The 20435-nt window shown below is 39.1% G+C and overlaps 1 protein-coding gene across 2 annotated transcripts in view; it reads right to left on the bottom strand.

Annotated features, from left to right (window-relative positions):
• Positions 1-20435, bottom strand: part of MALT1 (MALT1 paracaspase) — a 62541-nt gene that overhangs the window by 29285 nt on the left and 12821 nt on the right. Inside the window, exons 3-9 of one of the 2 annotated variants that reach the window (XM_060118495.1) lie at positions 12073-12194; positions 7565-7724; positions 5942-6120; positions 5428-5524; positions 4800-4832; positions 1932-1958; positions 164-196 (exon numbers count right to left, since the gene is read on the bottom strand). In XM_060118495.1, the coding sequence (XP_059974478.1) occupies positions 164-196; positions 1932-1958; positions 4800-4832; positions 5428-5524; positions 5942-6120; positions 7565-7724; positions 12073-12194 (651 nt within the window). The remainder of the gene's footprint in view (positions 1-163; positions 197-1931; positions 1959-4799; positions 4833-5427; positions 5525-5941; positions 6121-7564; positions 7725-12072; positions 12195-20435) is intronic. The other variant, XM_060118496.1, reaches the window with a different exon arrangement.

Raw genomic sequence — 20435 nt, 5'->3', positions numbered from 1 at the left:
TAATTTCTTTTATAAATACCCAAAATAAAACATTTGGCTTCGATGTTATTCAAATATTTATAAAAGTTGTCAATTTAAAAAGTCTCAAATCGCTTCATGATCCCCATAAAAGAGTTACATGCTACAATTATATTTTGATTAAGCATTTTAAAGCTCTACTCACCCAGAGGTTGGTCAACTGTTTGCTCTTTATTATCTATAGAAAGGTAAAAATGCAAAAAGATAAGGAGCTGTGATCCATGATACATCTTTGGGTTAGAGAGATACAGAAACAATGAACAATCACATCAGCAGCACTGAGGGCAGAATGTGGTTTCTAACAGCTAATTTATGATTTTTAAGGTTTTCAGGTTCTTGACTAAAAACATGTACCTAGATGGACAAGAGTCGGAATCGGGCAGGAGAATGTCTCTGGTAACTGATTACCACAGCTGGGGTGATACTCTTTAACATGTCAGGTAGAAATTACAATCTGAAGACGGTTGGTGCTGGAATTTAACATCTACTGAACGATGGCATGGGACTGTTGTACGTGCTGTAAATACAACGGATTTAAATAATCTCAATTTATGAGGTATGTACTATTATTACCTCCATTATACAAATAAGGAATCTGAGGCAGAGAAAGACTGAGTCACTTGCCCAATGTTTTCAAGCTAGGAAATCTCATTCCATGGTCACGCTCTTTGCCATTAACTATACATAAAATGAAATACCTCCCACTCTCAAGGACCATGCAGGAAGAGATGCAGGGAAAGATGGAGTTCAGTCAGTAATGTGTCTTTTACTATAGACAGGGTGTTTGCATTTTTAATAATATATATGCTATGAGAGTCCACTAAAAATATATTAAATTCTTTTAAACTGAATTTTTTGGTGTTTCTAATTCTTGAGGAGTAACGATATAATGAAAAAGGAGGTCAGGAAAATTTTAGAAGCTTAGTGGTGCTGGTTTGCAAAAGTTTTCCTGAAATAGCTTTTCATAATGTTCATCGAAGGGCATGAAATAACAGACAAATTTAGGAAAAGGGGATTTCTAACCAGATCAAGAGAAGCAACTAGCCACATGACGAGGGTGGTTCTCCAACACCACTTAGTTTTGGGTGCTTGAAGCAAGTCTCACAGGGGCTTCCCAGAGCTCGAGGCTGGAACAGCAGGAATGATATGCGGGTAACAGTGGCATTCTGGTTTGTCTCACTGGCTTATGTGTAATCAGCACAGCCCAATCATCACTCACAATAACAGATGTTTATTAACAAAATATGGGCAGAAAGCTAAGCAAACTAGTCATGGTGCTAAAACTATGAGAAATAACATGTCAAGAAATAAGAGGGATCTCTACATATATTAACTGATACATATAACTACCTTCTTATTGTACTCCTGTGAGGTTTTATTTTCAGATATAGTCACAGGTTCCATCAGTGCCTTTCAGAATGCTCACAGCCTGGACTGATGTCCTCGGTCTTCATGAAGTCCTCACTATTACCACGCCTTTCATCTCAGGTAAGGCTTCCTTTTAGCTTAACTTGTTCAGAAATCTGTTCTGATTAAAACTGGCCAAAGAATGATAAATACTCCTGCCAACTGTCAGTCTCTTAATGGTCAATGACTAACTACTCATCTGTGTAGCACTAACAATAATTTTACTTCAGTTACAGACACCCACCCAACTAGCTCAGATGTGTTCAATGACTGGGCAGTTTTGAACAAGGACCCAGGGGTCTGGTGAGTTCAGAGATGTTACTCCTGTCCCTCTTTCAAAGGCTGCTTCTTGTCTTTCAAATTAAAGAGCGTGCACTTCCCCATTTAACTGCCTTTTTATGATACAGAGTTATTCACAATGATAGAGAATATCTATAGTATCTTTAAGTTACTGTATTCAATAACTAAATATCTAAAGCTAATGTTTTAATGTTTGTATTACTCACCGGGATGCCCGAGATTATTTAATTCATCTAAAATAAAATAAGAGAAAATAGATTAAATAATCTTTAAATAATTTAAATAGATTTAAATAACCTTTAAATAAGCTGCCAATTTAGCACAGATAGTAAGACTGACAAAAGAAGTTGATTTTTGCACTGTTGAATTGCGTTATAATGTCTTATCAGGTTAGGACTTTTAAAATGCCATAAAGGAGAAGTCATGCAAATTGTGAAGAGGAGAGAATGTGGTTGTGGACATCAGTTAGGACTCCTGAGCTATTACTACTTTCATTAAATGACAAAAAGCTAAATAGACTCATTCTTAATTTGATCAAAGTTTTAGATATTCTGGCCAATTATTGGATGAAAACAATCAAGAGACAGGTTTGTCTATGGCCTCAACTATACACTTCATGAAACTAATTAAAAACCTCAAATGATATTTTTGAGAATAAACTTTCAATTTTAGAACAGTTCAAGATTTACAGAACTATCGTGAAGATACTACAGAGAGTTTCTACATACACCCATACCTAGTTTCCCTATTTTTAACATCTGTTGTTAGTAAGGCGTATTTGTCACAATTAATGAACCATTAATGTTCTTTTATGTTCCAGGACCCCATTCGGGACACCACATCACATTTACTTGTGTCTCCTTGGGCTCCTCTTTGTTGTGACAGTTTCTCAGACTTTCCTTGTTTTTAATAACACTGACAGTTTTCAGGATTATCGGTGAGGTATTTTGTAGAATGTCTGTAAATCGGGATATGTCTGATGTTTTTCTCCTGGTTACACTGGTGGAATGTGTTTTTGGAGGTATAGTGGTTTCAGAATTGTTAGCCTGTAGAGCCTGGCTAACAGAAAGAAAATCATCTAAGCAAATACCTATGACATTATAGCCATCTATTTTTCCTTTACAAATTGTGTGAAGATAAAAATTAACATTCACAATAAATTATAAATGCTATACTATTCATAAAATATTATGCAGTAACTTCTATGAGATATAAAATCAACTACAGAGTGGTATCAGCTAGAGTACAGGGTTCTGTACGATTTCTTCTGCCTTCTGTGTTCACTCATTCCCAGGTACTTAGGTTAGCACCTGTTCTTCCATCCCATAATCAGTGAGGTTGCCTCATACCCTTGCAATAGGTTTAGATTCTTTGGTCATATTCTGTGTTCCATCCTGGGATCCCCCTCCTCTGACCTCCTAAACGATTTAAAACCTGCATATAGGTATTTACCACTACAGTTGCCATAGAGAATATTTTCACTGCCCTAAAAAAATCCCCTGAGCTCCACCTATTCAACCCCCTGCCCCGTCTCCTGATCAAGTATCTTTAACAAAGCACATAAAATAGATCACATCATGTTCTACAGGTAAGAAAAAGATATGGTATGTTGGGACATTGTTAGCATGTGCCACTCCACCAACTATAAAATGCCTCAACTTTGCAGACTTTTTTAGAAAGAAGAGTTGGATCTAATTTCTCCATCTGAAATTTTTCGAGTAGTTTCATAGTTGGGTTTTCATCTGTGTTTGGAACAGATTTATCTGAAAGTTATTACTTAATAGTGTGTTTGCCACTGCAAAAATTATAGGAAGAATCTTGCAGGTAAAGAAGCAGCAAGGTGGTAATATACATGCATTACCCAGAAGCTGAACAGCAATGCTAGTTTATGTTTATTCTTAGAGGTCTCCAACGTTAGGAGGTTTTAAAAATCATGCAATTAGGTGAAAAAGGAGAAGGAAGAAGAGTTTGGTTAGGATTTCTTTACATAGATTCCCTCATGTAGGGCCCATAGGTCACAGGATTAGAACTGCTTTATGCTAGAGAATTCCTGTCCTCAACTATGACTGGGATGAAAACAGTAATTATAGTATTTCAAAGTGACACCATAGCAGTATGAAGGACAGGAAAACCAGGAAACATAAGATTTAACATTATTTTTTTACTTTGCTCAAGTAGAGCCTAAGGGTTTATAATAAAGAGGCAGAAATTGAAAAAATACTTTGCTATCCACAAACCTAATTTTGCAAAACAATGTGACATCACACTAGGGGAAGGTAATTTAAGTTTTAAAATTTACTCATTACAACTTATGTGCAAGGCTTTGGTTAATTAAAACAAGATAAAAGTTTATGTTAAAATAACTTTCAGTTCTCTTTAATCTACCATGTCACTTTTACCATAATATATAATCTTCAGCCTTGTAGCTTCAAAAAATGGATCTTATAAATTTTATATTAAAACAGGATATTTAATATTTGCTAAAGCATGCGTTAAACAATAAATCTCCTGTCCTGAAACTGTTATAGAAATTACATTTGCATTTGAGAGGCATCTTACCATGGCTAAAGGATAGATAAAATAATCTAAATAACTATCCATGACAGTATAGCCATGTATTTTTACAAATTTTATGAAGATAATTAACATTAAGAATTAATTGCAACTGTTCACTATTCATAAGGTGTTGTACAGGAGCTTTATTTTTTTAAATTTTTTGGCCACACCATGCGGCATATGGCATCTTAGTTCCCCCACCAGGGATCGCACCTACATCCCCTGCAGTGGAAGCGCAGAGTCTTAACCACTGGACCGTCAGGGAAGTCCCAGGAACTTTATTTTTATATGCAACAGAAAATCAATTAAAAATTAGTTGTTTTAATTAATGTCAGTTTAATAGTGTCTCTGGTAATTTATTAACCCTCAAAGACTAAGATACAGTATCCTTCTATCAAAATTTTTTCTTATAGCTAGTATTTTTTCCATCACTGCACTCAATAAACCAGGGCACTCCACCAATCCCAAGAGGAACCAGCATGCGGGATATTTGGTTTCAAACCAAAGGATTACACTACCTTCAGTGCACTCCACTGCCTCATCTGTTCTTCCTTGTTTCAGAGAAAACAAATGTGAATATGTTGTAATTCATGATCTTAGGAAGGGCAGCCATCAAGCAGAGATAAATAGCAGAGAAATATGTTGACAAACCAACATATGCATCAATATCTCCTCCTACTGACAACATAACCAAATGCACTAAGCTTAACCAGAACACACCCCCAAATTATGCACTTCATAGAGGGATTGTTGATTAATAATCATTCTTTTCTTTATATGCCTGTGATTTTTTTTTGAAAAAATGGTTTATTAAAAATCTTTTTCCCCTAAATCAAGGGTTTTTTTTTTTTTTTAGCTAAAGCTTTAAGGAATACATTTTTGCCATAAATGTTTAACATACAAACTATAAAAGTAAAAAAATTATGAAAAAGATCTCAATAAAATAGCCTTTTTTTACAGTTCTTTCTGCTCTTTGTATGTGAATCCTGATTAGTTTAGTATGTATGCTCTCAAATTTCTACTTAAGCATCAGCAGATATTTTGTTTACCATACCATTAAATTCAATGGGTGAACAGAATTTCCACTGTTCAAACACTTCATTTTATATGGCTCCATTTGTCAGAATACTGAGCGATACTGCTTACCTACGATGACTTCTACTTTCTTGCTGTTTTGACTGTCTCGATCATTATATACACGACACCAATAGGTTCCTTGATGTTCCAAATCCACATAAGGCACCTGTATCAATATTAAAACATTCTCACATTTCCTCAATTTTAATTTAAGTGGCTTGGAGAAAGTTATTTTGAGTTTTTTCTTTTAAACCTACAAATCCTAACATTTCAGACATTCCTAGATTATTTCCATTCATTAGGTCAAATATTAGCAAGCAAATAATAACAATGAATCTAACAGTGGTGAGTCTGATGCAATACTGTCTGACATTTTTCATACAAGCACTTACATGTGGGCCGGTGTTCTAGCCCTTTTGCAAATATAAGAATCAATTAATATTAGATAATAAAGAACTTGAAAAAATACTGAAAACATTAAAACACCCCAAAGAATATGAATTTTAATATTCACTGTAATTTTCAATTATACTATTTATTTTACATATTAACCCCCCAAATATCCCCAAGGCCAACTTCCTACCATGTATAGCTTTTTTGTCTCATGTGTTAATGGTGATTCATTTTTGAACCACTGGTAGTGAGGAATAGGGCTTCCAACAGCAACACACTGTAGGATCAACGTGCTGCCAGGCATCAGCTTTTGGGACTTTGGTTCAATACAGATTTGCAACTTAGAGTCAGAGACGCCATCCAAACTTCCTTAAATTAAAAGAAAAATATCACGGAACATAAATAAAATCTCTAGGTTAAAAAAATTTTTTTAATTAAAAAAATGTTTTCAAGTTCATCCATCTTTTTTTTTTTTTTTTACAGTCTTCAATAGCATCTCCCAAATGATGTTTCATAAAACTGTAGCACATCTAGAAATATTAAGAGATGTTCTGTGGATAAAAGGATGCTGCAGACAAATAAGTTTAGAACATTCTGGGTTAAACAAAGTTAAACAGATGTCTTTACTGCAGGACTTCTCAGTTTTCCAAGTGTTAGTATGCATTGTGTATTTAAGAGGGGAAAATAGTTTAAGTGGTTTCTAAATGTGTTTGGCCACAGAGTCTTTTCGGTGGGAGCAAAGGACATAAGCATCTTGAGTGATGTTTCTGTTCAAAACAGAAAGCTCTACGTTCTGCTGTTTCATTTAACTTGCCTTCTTAAAATTAGGAGTTTTGTTATTAGCACTGAATAAATATGGATGGGTTAAGCGTTATCTATTGAACGCTCATCTGTTACTCTCTAAGGGCCGTGAGGACAGAAGTCTTGTCAATGTGATCCAGTAACAATGAAACTCAGTGTCTAGCACATTGCAGGTGATCAATAATATCTGTTGAATGAATAAGATTCCATTTATAAACATATTAAAGTTAATTACATGCACAGAAATATTCTAGGAAAACATAAATCACTCAATTAATCATGACTATTTCTAGAGACTTTATTCAGGTATAGGAAAAGCTAAATTGAGAGAAGAATGGAAGACAGACAAATTGGCAACAAAAAGTCTGTTTCCCTCATTCTTTTTGTCTAGCAAAAATGAAAGATATGGTTCTTGACTGTTTGTGTGAAAAAATAATACCTGATGGCTACTCTTTAGAGTACACTGGGTTTTTTCCTTGATCAATACTAGTTATTGGACTAAAAAGATGGATGGCAAAAGTAGAAAACCAGTTGGATGAAATGATTCACTGCAGCAAATGATGTACTATATGCCCTGTCATGCCTACATCAACTCTATAGATAGTCTTTATTCCACGACACAATCTTTTAGAAGTAACACAATAGTTTGGGAGAAAAAGTATAGAAAGGAACTGAAAAGTGAGCAAGACGGCATTAGATTTCTCTTCTCCTCCACAACCAGAGACCACAACATTTAGACCCATGAAAGGTGGCAAGTTTGAATAGGTCAGCAGCAGGGCCAGACTGAGAAAGGTCATGTCAGCCCAAGTCATCTGCATGTCCGTCTTGTCTATCTATACATCACATGGGATATGGGATAAAATACTATCGACTGGTGACATTATATTGGGTGAAGTACATATGTGAGTACTATCTTTGATACTTTGAAATTATTTATTTAAAAGTAAACATTTAAAATAAAATTTAAAAAAGGAAATTCCCATCCCAGCATTCAAGTTACTTTATCACTTACTCTGGAAGCTTTCTGTTACTTCTGTGACATCACAAACATCCAGCTGTGACCACTGGCTAAATTCGAAGGTGAAATTATTATTAACTCGACAGACATAAAAGCCTGCATCTTTTGTATGCACTGTGTTAAAAATAAGTTCTGATGCATTTCCGTTCGGAATCTGTGAAAGAGTCAATGAGAGGATAAAAATGAATAACTCATCAAAACATACCTTATAAAAACGTGCTGTGCAAAATGTATGATGTTCTTGGAACTTTGAAAAGTATATCTTTTTCTCCCCCAAGTTCTAAAATATCTGTTACTTAAAAAACAACAACATTTTGAGTAACTTGGGACTGAAGTCTTAGAAAGTCAGTCTTCTACAAATCTGTTAACAAGAGAGTTAAGCTCTCTCCCTTGTATCTTCCCAAAACTCACTAACAGAAAAGTATCTGTCATTTAAAATTGTTTGATCATTGGTATCTAAAAGATCTAGAATTGTAACATTTATGAGCTAAGTAGTCATACAACATGACCAACCCATGATGGAGTGAAGGGATCACAGAAAGTTAGGCCTGGCTGTTTATTTCTGTTCTGATCAAATTAGCTGTCAGTATATGAGCAAGTTATTTTACCCCAAGACCCCATTTTCTCATCTGAAAAATTCTATCAGAGGATAGATGCCGTGACCAATATGCTTCTTTCAAGGTCTGGGTGGAGAAGGGCTATGGGAAGCCTATCAGTGATGGGAAGGAAGGTCCATGCAAGGGTTTCCCAAGCTTTTTACTCCTGGGCTCTGGTCACCATGTTAAGTTTTCTTTCACCTTAGCTGCTCCCATCAATTTATCAGCACCACCCAACTCTGGCATATTGTCAAAGGGCTTTGTCAACTGCCTCGTTATATATTGGCTCCCTTGCAAAGTACTTTAACAAGCTCTCCCTCTCCAAACTCCAGCCAATTGAATTCGGCTCTCTCTCCTCTCAGAACCTGCACCAGAGAGAGAGCATTTTGCTGAAGATCTGACAACTGGGATGGAGGATGCCTTAGCACTGCCTGACCATCCTACCACGTGAACCTACTAAGTTTGCTTTCCTACTAGGCTATTCCTGTGTACTTTCTCTCTCCTCAAACCTCCTGCAATCCCACTTCTCTCAGCCATTGACTTTAGTCTGTGCTTATTTGTAACTCTCTTCCCTCCTGTTAAAATGGAAAGCGTGTCTTCCTAACAAAGGTTACTTGGGCTTGGGTTGCATGGGGATCCTAACCACTCAGAACCCCAAAGCTGGTATGCAAATTAGTTCAAGCTGAAGATGTTTAGGATTCAGCAGATGCAGAAAGAAGCCTTATCAGAGCTTTCCTTATCTGACTAAAAGCAGAAACTTCTGGGAAATGAGGCTGCCATAAATTCCCTCTTCAGGGTGGCTTTTATTCCTAGGAAGGAGACCCAGAGGAAACCTACCATAAGTCCCCTCTCCAGGGAAGTTTTATAGAGCCATGAAGAAGATGGAAAGACCGCTTGTACTTGCATGCATAAATAGTACCACAAACTTTCGCATCTCCTGTTTATTCTCCTAGAAACCCCTTTGTATATATTTCCTAAAGAAACACATTTGTTCTTCCCAGAGAGGCTTTTTCTCCTTCCTCCCTTTTTCCTCTAACTGTAACCAATCACAGGACTACTTCTTTTGTAATTTCCCATATGAATAAACTTCTCTTGTTAATCTGTATTTTTCCAGTTAATTCACAGGCCCCCAGGGACTGAGCATGAGAGGGTGGGAGAAAGGTTTTTTCCTCTCCAACAATCCCGTCATCCTCTCTGACTTTGCTCCTGCAATTTTCTCTCTGCTTTAGCATCTATTTCTCTCTTTTATTGTATCACTTCCCAAAACATACTCTAGTACCTTTATATCTTAAACAAAACAATCCCAAGTATACCCCCCGCTTGACCCACATACCTCTCAGCAGCACTGAAAATGCTGACCACCCCTTTCTTCTTGAAATACTTTCCCAAGGGCTTCATACCATTCTCTCCTGGTTTTCATCTTATCTTGCAAATTCTTCTTAGCCTCTCTACTGGTTCCTCCTCCACTACACAAACTTTCTTCTTTTTCTTTTTTTTTTTAAAACACATTTATCTATGTATTTATTTATTTTGGCTGTGCTGCACAGCATGTGGGATCTTAGTTCCCTGACCAGGGATCAAACCTGTGCCCCCTGCAGCGGAAGCGTGGAGTCCTAACCACTAGACTGCCAGGGAAGTCCCAACAAACTTTCAATGTTGTCTCCCGAGGTATCCAAGCTGACTTAGATGCATTTAGACATCCAATAGGCACTTCAAACTTAACATGTCTAAAACCAAACTCTTGAGTTTTTGCCCTTAATCTCTTCCTCTCCCAGTCTCTTAATACCTCAGTAAATAACAGGTCCCCAGGGGCTTCCCTGGTGGCGCAGTGGTTGAGAATCTGCCTGCTAATGCAGGGGACACGGGTTCGAGCCCTGGTCTGGGAGGATCCCACATGCCGCGGAGCAACTAGGCCCGTGAGCCACGACTACTGAGCCTGCGCGTCTGGAGCCTGCGCTCCGCAACAAGAGGCCGCGATAGTGAGAGGCCTGCGCACCGCAATGAAGAGTGGCCCCCGCTTGCCACAACTAGAGAAAGCCCTCGCACAGAAACGAAGACGCAACACAGCAAAAATAAATAAATAAATTAATAAAAACTCCTACCCCCAACATCTTAAAAAAAAAAAACAGGTCCCCAGATGCTTAAGCAGAAAATCTAGGGTCATCCTTGAGCTCTCTTCCTTCTCCCTCAGGCTCCACATTTAATCTGTCGGGTTTGATGAACTCTACCTCTAAAATAAAGTGACTTACCCACTTTGATCCATCTCCACTGCCATGTCCTAATCCACACTACCATTATTTCTAGTCCAGTGTAGGCATTAGATAACTGGGCTTCTTGCTTTGCTCTTGCTTCCCTTCAAGCAGCAAGTTGGTGTTTTAAAAACAAAAATTCTAACATGTTACTTCTCCTACTTAAGACCTTTAGTGGCTTCTCCCTTTGTATCACCCTGTTTATTTTCTCACAGCTCTTAACTCACAGAGTTATCTTATTTGCTCACTGTCTTTCCCCAGTGGAGCTGGCAGGGCCCCTGTGTGTCGGCGCTTCACCATCCTGGCCTTAGAACCCGGCCTGGCACAAAACAGGTGTCCAACAAGTAGTCGTTAAATGAATATCTCCTGAAATAGACTATGAACCTAAGTGTGGTTTGACAAAACTCGACTGATAAGGGCTTTAAAATCCATTGCAACTCTTCAAATCTACGATGCACTGCTCACCCTCTCCATTCCTTCCCTTCTCAAGTCAGGACATAGTTCACAAATGATATACTTAATAGAGTAAGTTTTGTCCATGATTTCTTCCTCAAAAGGTGTTTATTAAAATGAAAGCCACTTTGCAATTGAGAAAATATGGTAAAAATAACTTTAGTGACCATCTCTCGAGAGCCTTGGCACATAAACTATCCCATCAATTAAGTTCTCTCAACCCCTGACGATAGGAATTCGAGTCGCTACTAACAGTCAAGGATCCAACACAGGCCTGTCTGGTGCCAGTGCAGTCCTGTTACTGCAGTTCACGTCTGCCTTACCTCACCTGTGTGTGAGGGACGGAAATGAAAAACTGTACAAATCCACACGTTTCTTCTAAGGCACAGGGTGATCCCATCAAAGGAAAGATGGTCATCTTGGAACAGCTCTTGAACTTAGTTTCAGATTTGCAAATGGAGTCTTAATGTTGAGTTGGAAAGAAAGTTTAGTTATGTGACTAACAAGCTGAAAAGAATAATGGAGTTTCAAGGTACCATCTAGGAGGGAAGTGAGCGAGGGGAGATGAATGAGGGAGAAGAGAGAAGCCCACCAGAGTGGGACACAACGTGGCCAGACCACTGAGAAATCCCCAGCAGCAGAGTGCTCAAAGAATGTTTAAGACAAGAGGATTCCAATATGCAATTTTAAATTATGTGTTGGGTGGCACGGGGATACAATCCTTCCACAAAAGGAATAAATGCCCCTTTCTACCGACCTGAATTTTACTTCAGAATCTACCATAAGAGCCTAAATCTTTTGATATAATACAGTTATGGTGAATGCTTAAAATAATATTGCCTTCCATGTTGCTTTGAAAATCTTCTAAAGATTTAGACTGGAACATAATCTGTTGTAAAGAATTTTGTATAGATATTTTAGAATGTACTGGTGATGTTTCATGTTTGTTAACATTGTTGCCCCAAGTACTCCTGATTTTCCACAAGTTTCAGAATAGAGAACTGATTTTATTACTGCTTACCAAAGTAATGATTACTGAATAAACACTTCAGTAATAACACAGATTCTTTAACAAGGACCTATCATATCCCTCTAACAAAATTCCTAAAAACACACTGAAGACAACAGGCTAATTAATTTTCTATCTTTCTCTCTTCTCATGACAGAGGAATTAAAAGACATTTAAAAGACATTAAAAAATTACCTCTTTATTCATTTTGAACCATTGATATTGTACAAAAGGATGCCCAGTTGCCCGGCAACACAGCTTCACAAACTGTCCAGCCAAGACTGCCTTGGATTCTGGGTTTACAGTGATCTTTATTCCTTAAAAAAAAAAAAAAAAGTTATATAAAGTCAGAGAAGAGGGGTTTTCCTTGTTTATGTTTCTGAAACCAAAAGAAGAAATATTTTGGAAATAACCTGCATATTCATCCTGGTTATAAATCACACATTCACATCTTCTCCATCAGATGATGAGTTTGTGAGTTCCAGGCTCTGTAAAACCTGGAGGAAAGGAACTCACCTGCAGAAGACTTTGATCTACTGTACTTCCCCACGATTGGGGGAAAAAATTGTTTGCCATATTTCTTCAATTCTGAGAAACATTTTTTCCACATTCTAACACCTCTGAAATCAGGATGAGCCTTATCATAGCTGTCTGCATACAGCAGTCACGATGCTTTCTCTGTGCCAGCTCTAGGAATACTTAGTCATAAAGGCTTATCTGGTCAGCACTTCAACTGAGTTAGGTGCGCTGTTAGTAAGACAAGTGTGAGTTTAAATACCACTTAAATGTCTTCAAAAGACATATGAGGGACTTCCCTGGTGGCCCAGTGGGTGAGACTCTGTGCTCCCAATGCAGGGGGCCTGGGTTCGATCCCTGGTCAGGGAACTAGATCCTGCCTGCCACAACTAAGAGCCTGCGTGTGGTAATTAAGACCTGGTGCATGGGGCTTCCCTGGTGGCGCAGTGGTTAAGAATCCGCCTGCCAATGCAGGGGACATGGGTTCGAGCCCTGGTCAGGGAAGATCCCACATGCCGCAGAGCAACTAAGCCTGTGTGCCACAACTGCTGAGCCTGCGCTCTAGAGCCCGCGAGCCACAACTACTGAGCCCACGTGCCACAACTACTGAAGCCTGTGCGCCCAGAGCCCGTGCTCCACAACAAGAAAAGCCACGACAATGAGAAGCCTGCGCACCGCAACAAAGAGTAGCCCCTGCTCGCCGCAACTAGAGAAAGCCCGTGCGCAGCAGTGAAGACCCAACACAGCCAAAAATAAAAACAAAACAAATAAACAAATAAAAAAGACCTGGCACAGCCTAAATAAATAAATATTTAAAAAGAAAGGGCATATGAATGTCAATGCTGTGATTTAGCATTAAAATAAAACTGTTCTGTAAGCAGAAAGGTACAGAAACAGAACAGCAGGATGTAAATTTGATACATGTGATGCAAACAGTTCTCATCTGAGAAATGACTACCAGCATCAGAACTTGGAAAACTTTTGACAGGAGCTTCCTGTCAAAGATCCTGGAGTCAATAATGGAATCCCTGCCCCCTCCCTCCTCCCTCTCTCTGAATCACTCCCTCTGTCATGGGGACGCTTGGGCAGCTCTGCAGAGAGGCCCAAGCGGTAAGGAAAGCAACTTGGGCCTCCTGCCAACAGCCGTGTGCATGAACCATCTGAGAAGAGGATTTCCCAGCCCCACTCAGACCTTCAGATGGCCGCAGCCCTGGCCGACAGCTGGACTGTCACCTCGTGAGAGACCCTGAGCCCAAACCACGCAGCTCCACCCCTCCTGGATGCCTAGCCTCGGAAACTCTGAGATAATAAACAGATGCTGTTTTTTAAATTTTTGGTTTTGGGATAATTTGTTATGCAGCAATAGATAACTGACACAAAAGGAAACAAAGCTAGGAAATTTTACATTTGCCAAGGTTTTAATACATAAACCTGGGTTAGTTGGCTTTCAGAAAGGAGAAAGCATCATTAACACTTATAAAACTTAATTTCCCATGCCTATTTTTATTTTGTTCCTCATGTATCCTGAACATGACCTCGTATCTTTTTCTTCTACAACCCATCAATCCAAAGGAACACAAGATTACCACTGAAGAGGAGACAGTCTAAATAACAACAACCTTAATACCTGAAAGGTACTAAACTTTCTAGGGACAAAATAGTACATAAGGTAAAATAGGCATGTGAAATCCATGCAGGAAAGATACCAAATAAAACCAAAATCCAAAATGAGTAAATATTCATTGCATACTTAGTACATTTGAAGGTCTGGAGAAACCCTGGAAAATCTTTAGTAAATATAGTAGAGCCTCTCAAAAAAGAATTTAAAAATCTTGCCAAGGAAAAGCTTTCATATCCATTCATCCTTTATGTGGATGCCAAGTGAGCAAAGGATGGCTGAAGTAACAGTTTTTCTGAATTCTGTAATCCATGTTGGTCAGAAAGTACATGTGGAAGTCAGAAAATGGGATGACACTCTTACTTAAGCCAGAAAATTCACAGCACTGTATTTTAATGCCCTCATATACCATTCATCTGCCAGGAGAGACGTACATCACAACTTTAAGGTACAAAGATTCTGATTTTCAAAGTTTAGTTGTGATAAGAGAGGAAAAAAAGCTGCAACAACAACAGAAGGGAACAAGTATAAATCTGAAAAATACAGGCGCTGTGGTGGTATATTGGCTTTAAAATTGGATGTCTTAAAGCCATCTGAAATGTAACGTCCCCAATCCCTCCTCTCCTCCGCGAGATCCCCCAGTCTCGTCCATCTCAGGAACGATAAACCAGGCTCCGGCCTCGCCCCAAGCATCCAGTTACTCGGGACGGAAACTTAGCAGCGCCCCCAAACCCCTCCTGCCCACATCCTCCTTCCCCACGTGTAATTCAGCTGCAAGGCCTGTCGCTTAAGCTTTTCCACGTCTCACCATCTTCAACGCCATGAGCTTAATCCAAGCCGCCATCCCCTCCTGAACTGAACTACTGTCACAGCCTGCGAACTTTCTTTCCTTACTTCCAACCAGCAGCCCAATGTCTTTTTAAAACATAATTAATCCATATCACTCCTCTGACAAAACCCTTTACTGACCTCCCACTGGATTTAGAATAAAACCCAAGCTCCTTACACGGCCCACGAGGCCCTCGTGCCCACCAGGCTCCAGCCGTGGAGGGCCTCTTTCCTCCGGAAGACGAGCTCTTTCCTGCCTTTCCACCACCTGCTGGTCCTCTGCTGGATTCCCCCCTAACCCCCACTGTTTCATGACAGACTCTCTCATCATCCAGGTCTCCAGCTGGTCCAGGAAACATGAGCTACCTCCCCCCTCCCACCCAGCATTATACTCGTCCCACTTTGTGGGCTTCACTGCACTCATCACCCGAAGTCCCGTTTCTTATTATCTGTCTCACCTACTAAAACAGAAGCTCTTGTCTTAGCCACCAGTTTACCGGACGCCAGAATAGTGCCTGGCATATGTGAAACGGTGGGTGTTCCACACATATTTGTTGAACGAATGTGTATAATAATAACAAAAATGACTATAATGGCAATTTACTGGCTGCTTTACATATGCCCAGCACTTTGATCTCTAACTTTCAAAATAATCATGTGAGTTAGATATTAACTAGATCTATGTTACAATGAGGAAAATGAACTTACATCATTTGCAGAAAGTCATCCAAATTACCCTGTGTAAATTATTAACTTCTCTGAGATCCCTTTTTTTTCTCATTGTAAAACAGCAGAACCAGGATGCAAAGCTAAGTTTGCTTGGGCTTTAAAACCCTTTTAAGCCTTGGGTTATCCCAGTGATTTTTTTTTTTCCTTCCACCTTTACTGAGGTATAAGTGACAAATAAAAACTGCATACATTTAAGGGTGCACAACATGATGATTCAATATAGGTATACGTTTGTGAAATGGTTCTCACAATCAAGTTAATTAACACATCCATCACCTCACACAGTTATCATTTTCTGATGGTTCTTAATGCATCTCCCATGCTAATCCCATCTTCTGCCACAGGCAGCCTCTCTTACTGGAAGGAGGGTGACAGGCACAGTGCAGTGTCTTGTGCCATGGCAGTGCTTAAAAATTTACTGTGGCAAAGATTCTCTGCTATTACACAAAGAGACAAGAGATGAGAATGAAGGAAACTGAAAGGCTTTCTCTCTAGAGGGTCTTACAAAGAAATGAATGACTTCAGAGGAAGGCGCCCATGTGACCAGGATGTTCTAAAAGCTTCCTTTGTGGGAGACAAGACTAAATGATTTTTTTTTTTTTTTTTTTTTTTTTTGCGGTACACGGGCCTCTCACTGCTGTGGCCTCTCCGGTTGCGGAGCACAGGCTCCGGACGCGCAGGCTCAGGCTCAGCGGCCATGACTCACGGGCCCAGCCGCTCCGCGGCATGTGGGATCTTCCCGGACCGGGGCACAAACCCGCGTACCCTGCATCGGCAGGCGGACTCTCAGCCACTGCGCCACCAGGGAAGCCCTGGACTAAATGATTTTTAACAGCCATTCAAACTCACAGTAGATACATCTGTCCTGTACCAACAATTTTAGTAGTCTAAGTCTTCAAGAAGCAAGCAAACACATGTCTTTATTATTTACTGCTTCAGAGACTGAGAATTGAAAGGCACAGTGTGATTTGGAACCCGCCCTGGTGAGTAGCACAGAGGAAAGTCACAACATCTCCCATGTTTTAACCACACATATTTCTTTCCACCCTGTCTCGTGTGCGACAGGGAACCACGGTCACCTCTAACCACCCTCGCGCAGCGCCCACTAGTCAGAACGTGCTGAACAAAGTAAGGAGGGAAGATGACACAGAGCTCTGGACGGTGTACCAAGGCAGACGAAAGTTCTATTTTAAAGGGTGAATGTACAGCTTCCTGGCAAACAAGCCTATTTTCAGATAACATCTGCAAAGAAGTCAAAGAGGTTACTTGATTTCCTGTAAGCCGGAGAGAATCTGACTGGGTCTGATGGAACATGGGGATTGTGCTTTCAACACGTGTACACCTGTGTAGAGCAACCGGCTCAAGATATTACACAATAAAACTAAAACCCCTGCTGGACTCACTAAACAGATAAATTAGGGTGATTCTTGACCTGACAAAAGGATTCATCATAGGTTCCCTTTGAGTTGTTCTCTCTTACAATGCAGTTGCTATCGAAGTAATTCACAGCTTTTCCAGGAACAGATCTATTGTGGATGTTACAGCACGTCTATTTTCAGAGGCCATGAACCAAAAAACTTTTTCTATCATCTTCCATCTAAAACTCTCCCTCAACGTTCGTTATTTTGAACATTTCAAAACTATTACTGAAAAGCACCCCAGAGAGTCCCAGAATAAATACCATTCCTCTTCCTCTAACAACTTCCCCCCATTACACAACCAGTATACTGGTTGTGTACTTTCCTCTTACAGGTCAATTTACATTTGCATCTACTGTGGCTAAACCTGGTCTCCTACATCACACCTCTCACCCTTCTACATCATCGACAACTCCCTTTAACACTTTGGCGTGGAAACCCATCCTTCCAGCCCTCACCACCACTCCCTTTCTAGCTCTCTTCTTCTTCTTTAATCTTATTCCCATTTATACGATCTTTGCCTCTTTTCACTTCTTAATATTTTGCTTTCAGGAATTTCTGTTGTTCATGGAACAAGATGAGTCCCTTATAAGTAAGATCTAGTAGTTGAGTACTTTTTAATTTGGCAAGAAGAAAAAAATTGAAGTCTGTGGGTCAAAGAGAGAATTGAGGTAATAATCCATAGCCAAGTCTCCCAAACAATCCAGAAACTTCCTAGTATTATGGAAATGACATTGAGTTCAGGTCAGGGTCAGGAGACCCGGGTTCTAATACTACTTTTGTCAATAACCAACTGTGATTTTGGCCAAATGATAACTTCTGGTAATCTCTTTTTCCACATAAATGTGTGCTCACATTTAAAATTTAAATGTACAGAACATGGAAGCAACCTAAGTGTCCATCGACAGATGAATGGATAAAGAAGATGTGGCACATATATATATAATGGAATATTACTCAACCATAAAAAGAAACGAAATTGAGTTATTTGTAGTGAGGTGGATGGACCTAGAGACTGTCATACAGAGTGAAGTAAGTCAGAAAGAGAAAAACAAACACCGTATGTTAACACATATATATGGAAGCTAAAAAAAAAAAAACCCAAAAAACCTAGGGGCAGGACAGGAATAAAGACTCAGACGTAGAGAATGAACTTGAGGACACAGGGAGGGGGAAGGGTAAGCTGTGACAAAGTGAGAGAGTGGCATGGACATATATACACTACCAAATGTAAAACAGAGAGCTAGTGGGAAGCAGCTGCATAGCACAGGGAGATCAGCTTGGTGCTTTGTGACCACCTAGAGGGGTGGGATAGGGAGGGTGGGAGGGAGACGCAAGAGGGAGGAGATATGGGGATATATGTATATGTATAACTGATTCACTTTGTTATACAGCAGAAACTAACACACCATTGTAAAGCAATTATATTCCAATAAAGATGTTAAAAAAATAAAAATAAAATAAAAAATAAAATAAAATTTAAATGTTCCTAATAGTACTGTTCTGGGCTTTCACAGAATTGCGAAGACAAAATGTGAAGTAAAGGTATCCTGGAAACGAAAGAATAATATTCAACTATCTTTGCTCTTGTCTTAGAGACAATAAAAGTAATAAAAAATTGGTACCAGAAACATAACAATGAGTATTGTACAAGGAATTAAAGAAGAAAAATGAATTGATATGAAAAAGGGGTGGGGAAAAATGGAAAATATGTCAGTGAAATCACATGACTCTGCCAGCACTTCTGAAATGTATGTGCAGGAAAGTTCCTTTCATACAAGGATGAAATAAAACGGCAGCACCACAAAACTGGAGCAGAAAGAACCTTGGGATCCATCTAACGAAACCCACGTGTAACGTGTTAATTCCCTCTAAACATCCCCCACTGTCTAGCTCTGCTTAGCCAATTCCAGGTCAGAGCACGGCTTCCTTGGCAACCAATCTCGTGATGTGCAGGACTCTAGCTGATAGAGCCTATTAGTCAGCACTCAAATGGTTTCTCTTAAACAAAACTCTAATTGATGGCGCTTATACATCTGCACTCAAATGGTTTCACTCAAAACAAAAACATCTCAAATGGCACATCTAAGTTTATCTGTATTTGCCAAGGTTACAGATGCCAATTTTGGTTGCTTTGAGATCAGAGTCTTTGACCCTTAAATAAAAAAATAAATAAAGGTCTAAAAAAATCATTACAGACCTCTGGTTCAAAACAATTTCAGCAAATTCATTTAACACCCCGCCCCTCTTCAGTTCCCACTGAAATGACCAAAGGAATAAAAATAGGGAAACAATGAGTCAGAGCTGGAAAATGCAGATGGACACCATCCATACATAAAAGTTATAAGCCATTTCTCTAACAAAGGGCAGGCAAGACCAGTCTGAGAGGCAAGCTGGCCAACCCATGTGCTATGGAAAAGCCCAATCGGAGGGAAAGCAGAAGAGAGTAAACCACAACCTTTTGAAAAATATATTAGGTGTCAGAGCCCATGGAGCACAAGAATTTGGGGGTGAGTTACCCTTGGCTTAGACCTCATGCTAAGTGAGGGACCACTGAAGTTGGCTCCTAATCAAGGCAGGTATTCCAGTTAGAGATGGGGGAACCCTACCCAGCTACCTCTGAGCCACCAAAGCAAAGACATCCAAGAAACTCGGTACTGCAACCATCTTCTATGGCCATCTCTGGCTGTCATCCCACAAACAACTGGGATGGAATATGACAAAATCAGACTAAAATAAACCTGAAGTTTCCCCTTCTCCTTGTATTTAGGCCTGAAAGACCTGTTCAGAGGTTCACAGCATCTTAGTCACCCAAAACCAGAGCTCTCTATAATGACAATCAGATAAAAGTCATCAGGCTCTTTGTGGAATAAGAACTAATGTCTTCTTATGAAACTGCACTACCAAAAAAAAAAAAAAGAGAGAAAACGTTAGATTATTCCTACTTTGTATTTTTACCAAGATTCAGGAATACACTGAAAAGGAAAAACTGGAGATTTAATATATACTTGTTTTTATGATTGTACTGGATGTGATGAGTTACATGTTTGTCTCCCCTACTAGACGATGAATTTTGAACGTGCAAGAACTATTGTTTTAATTCATAGTACCAAGCACAATGCCTGGAATAGCAGAAGTATTAGAATACAGTAATATTGACTGAATGAGCAAAATCCCAGATTAGAGTTGATTCTATCAGAGCTTGCATTCTTAATATAATTACAATAGTTTTTATCCTCAATGTCTTTATTGAAATATGAAAATTATTCTCAAATTCTTATATTTCTATATTCTAATGTATGTAAATACAGTAAGTTTTAGATTATCCAAGTAAGATTCAGGTAGAAAGCTAACTGTAAATTACTGAGTTTTATTAGATCCCCAAATATTTCCTCTTAAATCAATAATTAACATTCAAGTAACAACTGATTTCTAATGAATACTATATA

Source organism: Mesoplodon densirostris, chromosome 15 (assembly GCF_025265405.1).
Source record: "Mesoplodon densirostris isolate mMesDen1 chromosome 15, mMesDen1 primary haplotype, whole genome shotgun sequence".
Taxonomy (NCBI): Eukaryota; Metazoa; Chordata; class Mammalia; order Artiodactyla; family Ziphiidae; genus Mesoplodon; species Mesoplodon densirostris.
The sequence above is the reverse complement of the archived record's forward strand: the minus strand, read 5'-3'. Positions and strand labels throughout refer to the sequence as shown.